At 37.5% G+C, this 14,443-nt stretch overlaps 2 protein-coding genes and 1 long non-coding RNA gene across 5 annotated transcripts; all 3 read right to left on the bottom strand.

The window, feature by feature from the left end:
* Nucleotides 1-84: 84 nt before the first annotated feature.
* On the bottom strand, nt 85-2,984 carry LOC110774015 (basic helix-loop-helix (bHLH) DNA-binding superfamily protein). 2 transcript variants are annotated; one of them, XM_088252235.1, is made up of 4 exons: nt 2,765-2,984; nt 2,139-2,283; nt 1,562-1,738; nt 85-1,096 (listed from the first exon to the last, which is right to left on the bottom strand). In XM_088252235.1, exons 3-4 carry the CDS (start codon nt 1,667-1,669, stop codon nt 374-376), a joined length of 831 nt encoding a protein of 276 aa, XP_088108361.1. In that variant the 5' UTR covers nt 1,670-1,738; nt 2,139-2,283; nt 2,765-2,984; the 3' UTR covers nt 85-373. The 2 variants fall into 2 exon arrangements, with proteins under 2 accessions (XP_088108361.1, XP_021834224.2); XM_021978532.2 differs by lacking the exons at nt 2,139-2,283; nt 2,765-2,984 and having other exon boundaries at nt 85-1,401; nt 1,562-1,723.
* A 1,487-nt stretch (nt 2,985-4,471) lies between these two features.
* LOC148295269 (PLASMODESMATA CALLOSE-BINDING PROTEIN 2-like) lies at nt 4,472-5,757 on the bottom strand. The gene is made up of 7 exons (XM_088251448.1): nt 5,697-5,757; nt 5,504-5,532; nt 5,201-5,435; nt 5,077-5,106; nt 4,949-4,983; nt 4,595-4,826; nt 4,472-4,497 (listed from the first exon to the last, which is right to left on the bottom strand). Exons 1-7 carry the CDS (start codon nt 5,755-5,757, stop codon nt 4,472-4,474), a joined length of 648 nt encoding a protein of 215 aa, XP_088107574.1.
* A 3,988-nt stretch (nt 5,758-9,745) lies between these two features.
* On the bottom strand, nt 9,746-12,605 carry LOC110774075 (uncharacterized). 2 transcript variants are annotated; one of them, XR_002529422.2, is made up of 7 exons: nt 12,062-12,605; nt 11,794-11,883; nt 11,555-11,659; nt 11,165-11,231; nt 10,723-10,785; nt 10,540-10,630; nt 9,746-9,959 (listed from the first exon to the last, which is right to left on the bottom strand). It is a non-coding gene; the product is annotated as an uncharacterized LOC110774075 (long non-coding RNA). The 2 variants fall into 2 exon arrangements; XR_002529418.2 differs by having other exon boundaries at nt 10,525-10,630; nt 12,062-12,604.
* Nucleotides 12,606-14,443: the final 1,838 nt, after the last annotated feature.

Consider the following 14,443-nt stretch of genomic DNA (forward strand, 5'->3'; position numbering starts at 1 on the left):
GGATTTCAAACAGATGAATGTGAGATGTGGAAGGAAGGGGGGAGGAAACAGTGACATTATAAGCAAGAACGGAAACATCAAATATGGCTAACATAAGGAAATTCATTTATTAACCCAACCCGAGGCTGGAGAAAAAAGGCGCATAGTTGTATAGCAGTCGATAGCTGCAACTTGCCATACAAAATTAACTGAAAACAAGAAACTGGGTAGTCATGCTACAAATCAAAGAGGAGATTAGAATACAACTTAAGGAGCCACACCAGAAAGCTCCATAATCAGATTCAGAGTGACACCACTGCCATTACATTTAGTGGTCCAATATGAGTACCAAATATCAAGGGATAACTATTGGCACCATAGCTCAAGATCAAGCTTAGTCATTCAAATTCTCAACTCCAAGGTTCTGCAGCTCAACCTTGAGAGACTTCAAGTATTGCACAGCTTCATCTAGAACATCGACAGTGTTCATTTCATTCCCTCCGGGTACAATCCCTCTCAGCACCCTCACCATCTTCTTCATTTTCTGTCGCTTCCTTTCACCGTTGCAGCTGCTGCTACCAATGCCAGAAGATTTTCCAAGTGAAGAGCACTGCCTATTCTTCTTGGTTTTCAAACCATAATTGGAGCAAGAATCAGAGGACGTGCTCCCATAATTTCCATGAGTTCGTGCTGTACTGACCTCTTCCTCATCATATTCTTCCAGCTCTTCCTCTTCCAAGCTCAACAATGCATCAATATCATCTGAGTCCTCCTTCAGAGAAGAGGATGTTTCTCTATCCTCATTATTTCCCTCGTTCAATCCCAGATTGTCTTGGATGTAAGCTGCACAGATGTTAAAGGCAGGACCAGTAATTTTGTGGGCAATTGCAGGATTGAACATTATCTGACTTCGATGATCGGTCTGGTCGAAGATAATGAAATTCTTCGGGCAAATGTCAGAGGTTTGAAATTCAACACCATGGAAAGGTTTGATGTGCTTTGCCTCACGAGGTAAAACTGCCCCACGCGCAGATGCAACTGGAATATGCATGTAATTATTACCCACTTGATTTGCAAAGGGGGGAGCTGCCTTGTTGGGGTCAAACTGTTGGTCACTCTGCATCAGAAATCCTAAGTAGTTAAAGCTGAATAGATGGAGTTTCACCTAAAGTCTAAGATTCTTTGACTTTTGACTGGATGAACGTTTGCAAAATACTACAAGGACTGTAATGAAAATCAAGTTATCGCCATTCTGGTACAGGAGAGCTGCCTATTCTCAATCAAAAGCAACCAGAATCAATACAACTGCCTTCTTATGTATGAATACAGCCGGAAGTCCAGTTTATCCCAAATCCCAGATTTCAGAGGGTATGTAAAACTATACTACGTAACAGGTTTAAGCAACTGACGGAAGTATTCAGCCTGTAAGAGCAAATAGAAGAATATCAACAAATTAGTTTTTAATATCTTCAAAGTGGTACAATCAAGCATGCTAAAGCACATTTTATTGAAATCAACTGAAGCTGAAAGAAGATGTTAATATCATAGCATGGCTGAATGGAAACAAGAAGATCAGATGTACCTGACAAACTTGCATCAGTTGGTAGTAGGCAATGACCCCAACACTCATTATAATCTTCCCAACTTCCTTAATAGCTCGATATCTCTTAAAGGTTACCCCAATGTTCATTCTCACTCCTGCAACCACCTTTTAAAATCCCCAAATAAAAGAACTTCTTCAAAAAGCAACGAGTTTCACCTGCAGCAGTAAACCCTCAAAACAAAATTGTTAGAATGGAGACTAAAACAGCAACGAGAAACAGAACTATATAACAAATGCTACATTGATAATTAAGCACTGAAACGTCATTTTGTCCCAAAAATTTAAACATTATTTGTCTAAAGGAAATTACTTCAGTTCATCTGTTTTTGTTCTACGATAACCAAAAAATTAAAAGAAACACCTAAAAAAAACCGAGCAGTTATATTTTTCCTTTAAAAGTCTTGGCAGCAAGCACATAGAGGGAAAAGGAAATGCTGGTGTTAATTGGGCCATCAAGTTTCAATTTTTACACCAATTTCTTAAACTTAGGCAAAGCTAACTTGAGTGAAGCAAATGAAGAACAAAAAACAGCAATATAGGGAGAGTATAATCTCACCAAAATGAATGAAACTACAGTATGACGCGGAAGAACACCACCAATCGAACACAGTTCCTGCTGTAATTCACAAAAGAAGACGTCCACGGCATCTTGATTTTACTTCTTCAATACCAAGTCAATAGTAAATAGTCACAAAATTCCACTGCAAAGAAAAAAGGAAAAAATTTCCAAAGTTAGTCGAATCAATCTTATCCAACATTGATGTCTTTGAAAGAAGTCACTTTTAGCAGAATAAGCACTCACACAAAGAAACCCAGTTTGGCTAATGAGGAAAGTACGAAGAAAACAAATCAAAATTAACAATTAACATTATTTCATTTTGTGGGTCTAGCAAAGCAAAGCTCATCACTAAACTGAGCCTGATTAAATCAAAATTAAAATTATCCCATAGCTCACAACTCAGAAAACCCCGAATCAACAAAATTAATAATGACCACAACAGTAGTTCCAATTCAAAACCCTAATTCATGTGACCAAACCAAACAAAATCTTTCATTTTATATATAAGCATCCAAGAAAGCAACAAAAAAACACCTCAGAACAACAAACAAACTTCAAGCCCCCCTGACCTAGACCCACCAAAAAAACCCAAAACGAAAAGATGACAAATTTCAGAGTAAAACCTAGGTTGAAGGAGAAGATGGCAGAACAAATCCAGGTTAACGATTACAGAGGATCAGATTTCAGATTTCGTATTTCAGTACGTTTTTCTGAGATAAAAATTCCCTAGATTTGCGCTGCTAAACAAGATCTACCACTACTGCTTGCTTCTAGTGAGAGAGAGAGATGAGAGAGACAGAGATGGGGAGGGCGTGTTTGGGAGTGGTGGTATTTAATTTTGGAGTTTCGTTGGGATGCGTGCAGGGACTTAGACATAGAGGAGTCAAACACGGAGCGTGGGAGCCGTCGGATTGGGGGCCTTGGAAATGCTTTCCGTCTATTGCGGATGCAATGATGACCGTCGGATGGAGCACGCGTGCAAGGGGGACATTGTGGGGCCCTTTCACGGGGTTTGACGAATGCGTATCGTGGAAATGACTCCTCCTCTCCTCATACTCCTCGTGTGAAAGCCTCGCCATTCACACTCACCTTTATTTATTACCCTTCTAATCTCCTTCCGTTCAATTATGCTTTCCATAATTTTGCTTTTACTGAGCTTTTATCCTCTGCAACCGCACCCACCTACTTCACCATCGATCTCCCTTTTTTCTTTTTGTTTTTTACAGATGGTTATTTATATGAATTTTTAATATGTAAAATACGACACCCCCCAAAGGTGCATGACAAACGAGATAAAGAAGATGGTGATGGATGTGTCAAATTGTGAATTGGTGGCAAAAGATTATTGGCTGCCAAGTGCCAAGAAATTCTAACCACATACCCACTCCTTTCATGAATTGACAAAAGTTGCAAGGCCTATATATAATATATACTTTGTATCGCACTTTACCCACACAGAAACAATGGTCGGATGAGTTGTATATTACCAGAACATAAATTCAAGTGGACTTGATACAACTCAAGAGAAATTACCAACATATTAAACTTTAAAAAAAATATATATCTTCTCTCATGTAGAGAATAAAACGAGTTAATCGACCGTCACGTACTTAATATTTTGGTTAGTAGAAGCGTGGTTGTGATTTAATTGCATAAACTAATTATTGTAGTTTAGTGGGTTAAGTGGAACTCTGTAAGGGCTGAAGTAATTAATAAGTAGTACTCTGAACCTAGTTTGATGTGTAAATTTAGCATACAAAGCTTAACAAATTCAATGAAATGTGGGCAGATGTCCATAATTGGCCTTGAGTAGGTCCGCCAATGTTGAATTGATCGATGCACCACATTGTCGAACTCTCTTAAAATTGTGGCAAACTTGTCATAAGTGTGATCACAAATTTCATAGTAATATATAACCAATTCATTTGCTAAGCTTGACTTGTTAGCCTTTTTAATATCCCATTCAGAGCATAAATATTTAATTTGTTTTGGAATCCACGTATGAGTATATATGATGCTTCCATTTGTTTATGCACTTAGATTCTTTGTTAGTTGTTTACCTTTAAATTTTGTTTTTATATTTATATCTTGTTTTGAATACTCATTATTAGGTCAAGTCAAACCCAATCTTACATAAGCTTGTCTCATACAAAGCCAACTCGACACAAAGGCAAGCTACCGTCCACAGTCTCAATGGGGTAAATTTATTAGATTATATAACACAAGAAAATGGACCTTCTTCATCATCCATCGGATGGAAATTATATTACAATAAACTTATTATTCTGAACATCATCAAATTACAGTTTCCATTTTCCCATTGGGCATACTCAGACATAGATACAATCACCAAAACCTGCAACATATACAAGAATAAGCACACTTTGTTTGCTAAATTCATGTTAAGAAAACATAAGATTTTGTAGTGCATTATATCAAACAAATTGGCTTACTTGGATTAGTGACGACGATAAGGCCAACGCCATTGAAATCACAATTGTAGCGTCCATCAGTCTTATAGTAAAGATTCAGGGCAAATGAGGCATGGTTTATGAGGGAATTTGGAAAGTAGCATGAACCATGTTCTTGTATTTCACTGCATTCTTTTAATATTCCACAAGTGAAGTTTATGATGTTCTGTAATGCAGAGTCTGGGGTTCCTGGCTTAGGCACACACCAAGTATCCTGCAAACCCAACACAGCATAATAGTAATTAATTAAGTTTAATTAAGCATTTGAAATGATTTTGATATAATTAAGATGATTTGATATCTTGGTTTAAATTATACTGTTTGGACTTGAGTTACCTCCTTTTCTTGTGGCAGTGGAGGTCCTGATCCTCCTACAAATTTCAAAAGGGAAAGTGAAAGTAAAGTTATACAATTATTTTTGCATATGAAAATGTGCAAAACTCATTATAGTTATAGACACATACCACTCACAAATTGGCAGCAGGGATTGTAACCTGCAAAAATGGTATAGAACCAAAATGTTTAATTTGCTGAAAAAGAAAGTCTGAACTTTTGAAACAAATTATTATTCTGAAATTGAAGGCCTACTTGGATCTGCCAAGGAAATGAGACTGGTATTGTTAAAATGACAGTTCCATTGGTTTCTTCCCATCTTCTGGTAGTAAGCATTCATGGCAAATGAGGCATGGTGCGCTGGCCTATCCGGGTCATAGCAAGAACCTCCTTTCTTTGTAGGGCTGCAATCTGCATAGTTACAGGCATAGTCCAGAGCTGACTGCAGTGCTTGTTGTGGTGCTGCAGGCTTTGCCACACACCAAGCTTTCTACAACACCATGTATATATGTAAATTAATTGCTAATTAATTTAAGAATTGTTCTTTTTAATTCTTACCTGTCCATTCACCAACATCGAAATCTCCCCTGAAAAAAAAGAAAAGAAAAAGCCATGGATGAACATAGGTGAAAATGTAGAGAGAGAGCAGAAAAGGGCGAAAGAAATTACAACAATGTGGAATGCTCTATGGAGTTGTTGAAAATAAAAACATCAACTTTGCAGCTTAAGGGTCTACAAATCTCTACCGTACCCGAGAAGAAGAACAGAAGCAGGAGAGAAATAACAGGACCTGGCAGAGCTAGCTTAGCCATTGATGATATGTTATACAAAGTAGTCTAATTTCTATGGTTGACTAATTCATGAAGAGGAAGATGCGATATTTGTAGCAGTGCTGCAGAGGAGGCCACATAATGATCATGCAAGAACAACTGAGTAACAATCTGATATGCTCCATTACAGTCAGATATTGCATATAGGCTGGCATTTGTACTTTTGGGCCACCTGTTACACACAATAAATTGCTTGCCTCAGCTTCTTTCGTTTGGTTATAACTTACAACTTGTTATCAATTAATTTCAGTCTTCCCTGTCATATAATTCCAAATTCAATTTAAACAAAAATTTCAGAGTGTAAGACTTTTCTTTGTCTGGGCTTGAGATTTCTTTGGTCAGAATTCTTCATTAAATTTTCTTGGAAGGTTATAACTGTCAACCTTGGATCCTGAGAAAAGTTGGAGAGTTGGTGGAAAGAGATGTGAAGACATCCAAACTTTCTTCCTTTTAAAAGACATCTAACTTTTCCCTTTTTCTGTTGTGCCAGTTGAGGTTTCTTGCATTAGAATTAGATTTGTATTCTTACAGAACGATCAAGTTGGTTTTTATCATAGTAATTCTAGACTACAATCCCCATAATGGGTCCATCCCATTCATGAGTAAATTCAAATACCATTTTCCTTTTGGTCAGACTCAGGCATAGATGCAATCACCAAACATGTCATGAACACTTCAATGGAGAAATTGATGGTAGGGAGCTTAGGCACTGATAAGAGTAGTTTAGATCATTAAAATATAAAATATTAAAAAAAAACTTGCGTACAGCCGACCGGCTATACTATTTTGGAAAAAAAAAACCAAGTATAGCCGCGCGGCTATACTATTTATAAATTAAAAAAGGTACCCACCGAGCTCCTGAACGGCCACGTGTGAAGACAAGTATAGCCGCGGCTGTACTTTTTTTTTTTTAAATGCCCGCGTCTATACTCTTTATAAATTAAATAAGGGACCCGCCTGGCGCGTAAGTGCTATGTGTGAAACAAGTATAGCCGCGGCTTGTTTAGGGATTGGCGGACCTTTTTTAATTTATAAAGAGTATGGCCGCGCGGCTATACTTGTTTAGGGTGCACTTGAGCGCCCACGTGTGAAAACAAGGGCAAATTGGATGAAATGTTGATGATTTAGACGGCAGGGGGAACATTGATAATAAAATTTAATTCGAGCCCTTAATTCGCTAAAAAAAAGGTCATGGGGTAAATTGATAGTTATGTACAAGTTTAGGGGGCAATTCGGCAGTTTACCCGTGAAAACAAGTATAGCCGTCCGTCTATACTAATTTTAAAAACAAAAAAACCCAAGTATAGCCCGATTTGCTATTAAAGAAATGCCAAACTCTTCCTTGAAAATTATAAAAGGCCATATGAGTCCACGAATATGGCAAATCACAAAATTGCACTCTCACCACACACACGTAGGAAACACATGGCTGCACATACGAGAGAGAGAGAGAGAGAGAGAGAGAGAGAGAGAGAGAGATGGTGATGCGATGGGTTTTGGGTGGGCGGAGGAGGAGGCTGTGCAGTAAGGGTTTAAACTTGTTAGAAGGGGCGGCAAGAAATGAGAAGAAACTCTGTCAACATGTATTAATTTTCTCTCTCTCTCTCTTTCTCTCTCTCTCATTGCAGGTGTATATACTCATAGTAGATGAAAAGCAGAGGCTTCTACAGGAAACCCAACACATTATGATATTCTGTAATGCAGAGTCTGGGGTTCTGGCTTGGGCACGGACCAAGTATCCTGTAAACCCAACACATTAATTAAGCATTTGAAATGATTTTGATATATCTTACAACCAAGGTTCAATTAATTCCAGTCTTCCCTATCATATAATTCAAAATTCAAGTTAAACAGAAATTTCAGAGAGTGTAAGACTTTTCTTTGTCTGGGCTTGAGCTTTCTTTGGTCATGAATTCTCCATTCATGAGTAAATTCAAATACCATTTTCCTTTGGGTCTGACTCAAGCATAGATGCAATCACCAAAACCTGCAACACATGATCATGAACACTTCAATGGAGAAATTGATGGTAGGGAGCTTAGGCACTGATTCGAGTAGTTTAGATCATTTTAAAAATAAAATAAAAATACTTGCGTAAAGCCGCTCGGCTATACCCTTTTTTTAAAATAAAAAAAAAAGAAAACGCCCGCGTATAGCCGAACGGCTATACTATTTATAGATTTGTAAAAGGGACCGGCCTAGCGCCGGAGTGAAAACAAGTATAGCCGCGCGGCTATACTCTTTTTATTTTAAAAAGACCGAGTATAGTGCGGCTATACTTTTGACAAAAAAAACAAAGGATAGAGAATAGTGCTCGAGGACAGTATAGCCATGCGGCTACACTATTTGCTATTAAAGAAATGTCGAACTCTTCCTTGAAAATTATAAAAGGCCATATGAGTCCAGGAATAGGGCAAATCACAAAATTGCACCCTCACCACACACACGGAAACACATGGCTGCACATACGAGAGAGAGAGAGAGGGAGGAGTTTTGTGCAAAGTGTGAGAGGGTGGGGAGGAGGGATGGTGATGCGATGGGTTTTGGGTGGGCGGAGGAGGCTGCTGCGCAGTAAGGGTTTAAAGTTGTTAGAAGCGGCGGCAAGAAATGAGAAGAAAATCTGTCAACTTATATTAATTCTCTCTTTCTCTCTCTCTCTCACTCTCTCTCTCTCATTGCAGGTGTATGTACTTGTAGCAGATGAAAAGCAGAGGGTTCTAGATTACGAAAAATCCATACTCTGCATTACGAAAAATTGGCCTATGCGGCCTGGGCGGGTCTGGGAGGACCTAGCTTTCTCCATAGTCCAGAGCTGACTGCAGTGCTTGTTGTGGTGCTGCAGGCTTTGCCACACACACACCAAGCTTTCTACAACACCATGTATATATGTAAATTAATTGCTAATTAATTTAAGAATTGTTCTTTTTAATTCTTACCCGTCCATTCACCAACATCGAAATCTCCCCTGCAGAAAAAAAAAAGAAAAAGAAGAAGCCATGGATGAACATAGGTGAAAATGTAGAGAGAGAGCAGAAAAGGGGGAAAGAAATTATAACAATGTGGAATTCTCTATAGAGTTGTTGAAAAAAAAAAAATCAACTTTGCAGCTTAAGAGTCTACGAATCTCTACCATACCCAAGAAGAAGAACAGAAGCAGGAAAGAAAGAACAGGACCTGGCTTAGCTAGCTTAGCCATTGATGTTATGTTATACAAAGTAGTCTAATTTCTATGGTTGACTAATTCATGAAGAGGAAGATGGGATATTTGTAGCAGTGCTGCAGAGAAGGCCACATAATGATCATGCAAGAACAACTGAGTAACAATCTGATATGCTCCATTACAGTCAGATTGCATTTGCACTTTTGGAGCACCTGTTACATACAATAAATTGCTTGCCTCAGCTTCTTTGGTTTGGTTATAACTTACAACTAAGGTTCAATTAAGGGAGCTTTAGTAATATACCCAAAATAGGGACTGAAATTATAAAAAAAACCCTACATGAAATGCACTTTAGAAACATACCCAAAAATCATTTACTACATACAAAATGAGTGTTAATTTCCTATAAATTACATGACTGCCACTAACTAACTTAAAAGAAGCCCAATACAAAAAACACAAAAAAACCCAAAACAAGCCCAATTCAGATTTTTTTTTTTTTAAACCAAACCTTTTTTTTTTGGACGGAAAAAAAAAAGAAAAAGAAAAAACCAAACTTAAGTATTAAAAAAAAAAGCACGAAAACCCAGGGCACCCTTCCTTCTCCATCAAACCTCTACAAACCATGTTATAGAAGTACATTGTTAATACCATATCATAGAAGTGCATTGTTAATACCATTTCATAGAAAAACATTGTTAATACCATTTCAAAACGAAAAACGAAACATTGTTAATACCATTTCATACCAAAAAAAAATCATTATTAATATTAATACCATTTCATACAAATAGAACATTGTTAATACAATTTCATACAAAAAGACATTGTTAATACCATTTCATACAAATAGAACATTGTTAATACAATTTCATACAAAAAACCATTGTTAATACCATTTCATACAAAAAACATTGTTAATATCATTTTATATAAAAAAAAACCCAAAAAAGCCCAGCAAGACATCCGATATCATTTGCAGGAACCATCTCCAATTGTCTACAATTTCACCAAGGAAATACCTCTACAAGAAAAAAAAGTACACTGTTAATACTATGTCATAGAACTATCTTCCTAGTAAAAATTACATTTTGCATATCATAAACTTGAAGTGCACAGCTATATATAGAGCAAAATCTAGAGCATGCTTTGTTACTGAAAATATGTTAATACTATGTCATAGAAGTACATTGTTAATACCATGTCATAGAAGTACACTGTTAATACCATGTCATAGAACTATCTTCCTAGTAAAAATTACATTCTGCATATCATAAACTTGAAGTGCACAACTATATATAGAGCAAAATATAGAGCATGCTTTGTTACTGAAAATCTGTTAATACTATGTCATAGAAGTACACTGTTAATACCATGTCATAGAAGTACACTGTTAATACCATGTCATAGAAACCAAACCAAATCAAATCAGATCCGTCCATCAAACTGGTGCAAAATATACTTATGTGAAACAAAACTGTTATTTTCTAAATTTTATTTCTTGGTGACACAGTACCTGTCCAAAATTTGTTCTCTATTTATTACCAAAAATTAAATAAAAAATCAGAACAGAAGAATTTAGTTATAACTGCTTTATATCTCACTATCCACAAGCAATTGCTCCAGTGCCTTTGGGAGGTAGGGAAAAACAGATGCTCCTAGAGTGTCCACCATGCGGTGTACAAATGATGTTACCTGGATACCACATACACTAGCATCAGGTTACAAGCGCAGATGATAAAATATCAAAACAAAGTACTTCTGGTATCCCACACACGACTCCTTACCTTACTGCGCAAAGTCTCTACATCAGGAAACACAACAAGTACTTGTAGGAGAACATCCAATGTCTGGATAACCATGGGAAAAGAAACACATTGTTAAGACATGAAATATTTAGACAGCTTCTCCACAAGTATGGAAAGACTAGTTCCCATCCATATGCCAACAATCACTAATTACAAGGGGCTGTACTTAAAAAGGGAAACAGTAACATCAGAATGTTATAAAACAGCATTGAAATATCAGAGAGCCCACGAGTGCTAATCATAAAGTTCATTAAATAGGCAAACATCAAGGTGTAGAGACAGTGAGTCACAAAAAACAAACAAAAAGGCACACATAAATCCCTATATTCACAATTTTAATTCAGAGAAACAGGCATTCAGAAAAATTAATTAGACCATGTACTTGAAGGAAGGTGAACAAAATAAAGATATAGATACTAACCTGCTTGAACATGAGACCTATTGCAGGGCGACTAGCAGTTACAACTTACAAGACGCTCACTGAAGCCCTGGATGGCATATAAATTTCAGTAGAGTAATTTCATGTATATAAAAACAAATCTCGAAGCATTCAAACATAGTGAATTTTCTGAGACCATACAGCTTACTAAGCAGGACTGGCAGAAGGGGTAAAGGACTCTGAAGACTTTTATTTTGTCACTTATATTAAAAGTTTTAATATAAGTGACAAAATAAAAACTCCTCTTTTACCAGATCTTGTAAGCAAATTGATCAAGAGTTTTATAACTTTTTTGGGGGCATATGCCATTTTACATATAAAGAAATCAACCAAGAAACATGTTAACTAGAAGGTCAAAGGATGTTGAAAAACCTTGATGAGAGAATTAATCGCGACGATTATCTACTGAATATTAGCAAATTTTTGAGGTGCCTCTTTAGGAGTCAATACTTTGGCATTCCTGAGCAATGCTTCAACCTAGACAGTAGGATGACCACGTCAAATGCTTATCCCACATTCTCTATTAAGAATACTTCCTTTCTTTCCTAAACACACTCATGAGCGCACATAAAAGGTATAATACCAGATGTCAAAAAATATTAAGTGAATACCTCAAAAATATGACTACCATCTTCAGATCCCGGAAGCTCTTTCGATGTATAATCCATACTTGTAAATCCAACGATTGTATCTTGCAAACTCTGTAAAATTCATTTAAATTAATTTAAAACCCTGTAAACTCTGTGAAAAAAAATGGTAATATGTATAAAGCAATTCAAATGAGATAAAAGTAAAAGGCGAAAGCAAATTAATGAGGTCTGGAGGAACTGAAATGTAAGTACGTGGATATATAGGAATGTAGCAGCCAACTATGACTACCCGGCATATATTCTGTTGTACAACCGAGGCACACTACAAAATAATGTAGGTCTCAGTGTTACGACCGTCGAGGTTCTGGTCGTTCATGCCTTCGATCGCGTCCCTCATGGCCTTCTAGTTGCTGAAGGTGATGAAGCCGAAGCCGAAGCCCCTGGACCTCCCGGTCTCACGATCGTTGATGATCTGGAAACACAAAAAGAAACCAAATCAAATCAGATCCGTCCACCAAAACCAAAACGCCTGAGTATAATCAAACAAATACACAATAATAGACAAAAATGAAAAGGAATCGATCGATCTTCAATCTTTGGGAGAGAAAGATCAAGTAACATAGAGAAACAGAAGATCAAGTAGTGCGTCAAACGGCCCTTCAATTCGATGATCTCACCGAACTGAGAAAAGGCCCTCTCCAGGCGAGCCCTCCGACAAAGCTTCGAATGATGAGGTTGAACAAAAACTGGTGGAAGAACAAAAACTGAAAATTGGGGTTGAAGATGAAGATGAGAGACTGGAGGTCGTGAAATGAGTTCTGATCTGGTGTTGATTAGAATTCCAATTTTACGTTAAAAGGGTAAAAAGGTATTTCATCTTAATAATTAAATTAAAAAATATACAGCTGTCGATTTTTGGGTTTATTTTGGGTGTGTTTATATACATTAAATAATATAGGGTATTTTTATAGTTTTATGTCTAGAAATGGGTATTTTACTAATTTTCTATTCAATTAATTCCAATCTTCCCTATCATAGAATTCCAAATTCAAGTTAAACAGAAATTTCAGAGAGTGCAAGACTTTTCTTTGTCTGGGCTTGAGCTTTCTTTGGTCATGAATTCTCCATTCATGAGTAAATTCAAATACCATTTCCTTTCGATCTGACTCAGGCATAGATGCAATCACCAAAACCTGCAACACATGATCATGAACACTTCAATGTTGAAATTGATGGTAGGGAGCTTGGGCACTGATTCGAGTAGTTTAGATCATTAAAAAACATTATAAAACAAAATACGTGCATAACGCCGCTCGACTATACTATTAATAAATAAAAAAAGGGACCTGCCTAGCGCGGCTCCTGTAGGGCCACGTCTGAAAACCAGTATAGCCGATCGGCTATACTATTTATAAATTTAAAAAAAGGACCCACCTAGCGCCGGAGGTGTGAAAACAAGTATAGCCATGCGACTATACTAATTTGTTTTTTAAAAAAATGACAGAGTATAGCCGTACTATTTTGAAAAATAATCGAGGAGAGTAAAGCAACTCGGCTATACTATTTTGAAAAATGATCGAGGAGAGTATAGCCACGCGGCGACACTATTTGCTATTAAAGAAATGTCAAACTCTTCCTTCAAAATTATAAAAGGCCATATGTGTCCACGAATATGGCAAATCACAAAATTGCACTCTCACTGTAGGAAACACATGGCTGCACATACGAGAGAGAGAGAGAGAGAGAGAGAGAGAGAGAAGTTTTATGCAAAGTGTGAGAGGGTGGGGAGGAGGGATGGTGATGCGATGGGTTTTGGGTGGGCGGAGGACGCTGCTGTGCAGTAAGGGTTTAAAGTAGTTAGAAGGGGCGGCAAGAAATGAGAAGAAACTCTGTCAACATATATTAATTCTCTCTCTCTCTCTCTCTCTCTCTCTCTCTCTCTCTCTCTCTCTCTCTCTGCAGGTGTATATACTCGTAGCAGATGAAAAGCAGAGGCTTCTACAGGAACATACATAAGCTGCGCTAGGCGGGTTTGGGCGGCGCTAGGCGGATCTAGGCTGGTCTGGGCGGCGCTAGGCGGATCTAGGCATGTCTGGGCGGCGCTAGGCGGATCTAGGCGGCATTAGGAGGATCTGGGTGCCAGGGTGGGTCTGGTTCTTTTCTTTTGTTCTTTAAGCCTACTGCCTAGCGATTCTTCTTTGAAGCCGATATTTCGAGCAAGAACTGTATCAGATGCACCACGAATATGGCAAATCACAAAATTGCAATCTCAGCACACACACGTAGGAAACACATGGCTGCACATACGATACGAGAGAGAGAGAGAGAGAGAGAGAGAGAGAGAGAGAGAGGAGTTTTATGCAAAGTGTGAGAGGGTGGTGTTGCATTCCTAAAAGGACACAAATTAATGTGCAAACAACCAATTAAAAATACCCGCAAGTGCACGAATCTAATGAAGTATAGATTGTGTAAGTACGGGGTCGATCCCACGAAGAACTTGTCGGCTTCCTATAAGTTCTAATTTGAGTACGTAGAGAACACTTACTTGACACACCACGAATGCACAAATGCAAATTGGAAACTAAAAATGAGTAAAGAAATGTAAAAGAAATGAAACAACACAAGAAACCAAAGAAAAACAGAAACAATACTTTCTATCACCCTTTTATCA

The sequence above is a fragment of the Prunus avium genome, chromosome 4 (assembly GCF_965620075.1).
Source record: "Prunus avium chromosome 4, drPruAviu1.hap1.1, whole genome shotgun sequence".
Lineage (NCBI taxonomy): Eukaryota > Viridiplantae > Streptophyta > Magnoliopsida > Rosales > Rosaceae > Prunus > Prunus avium.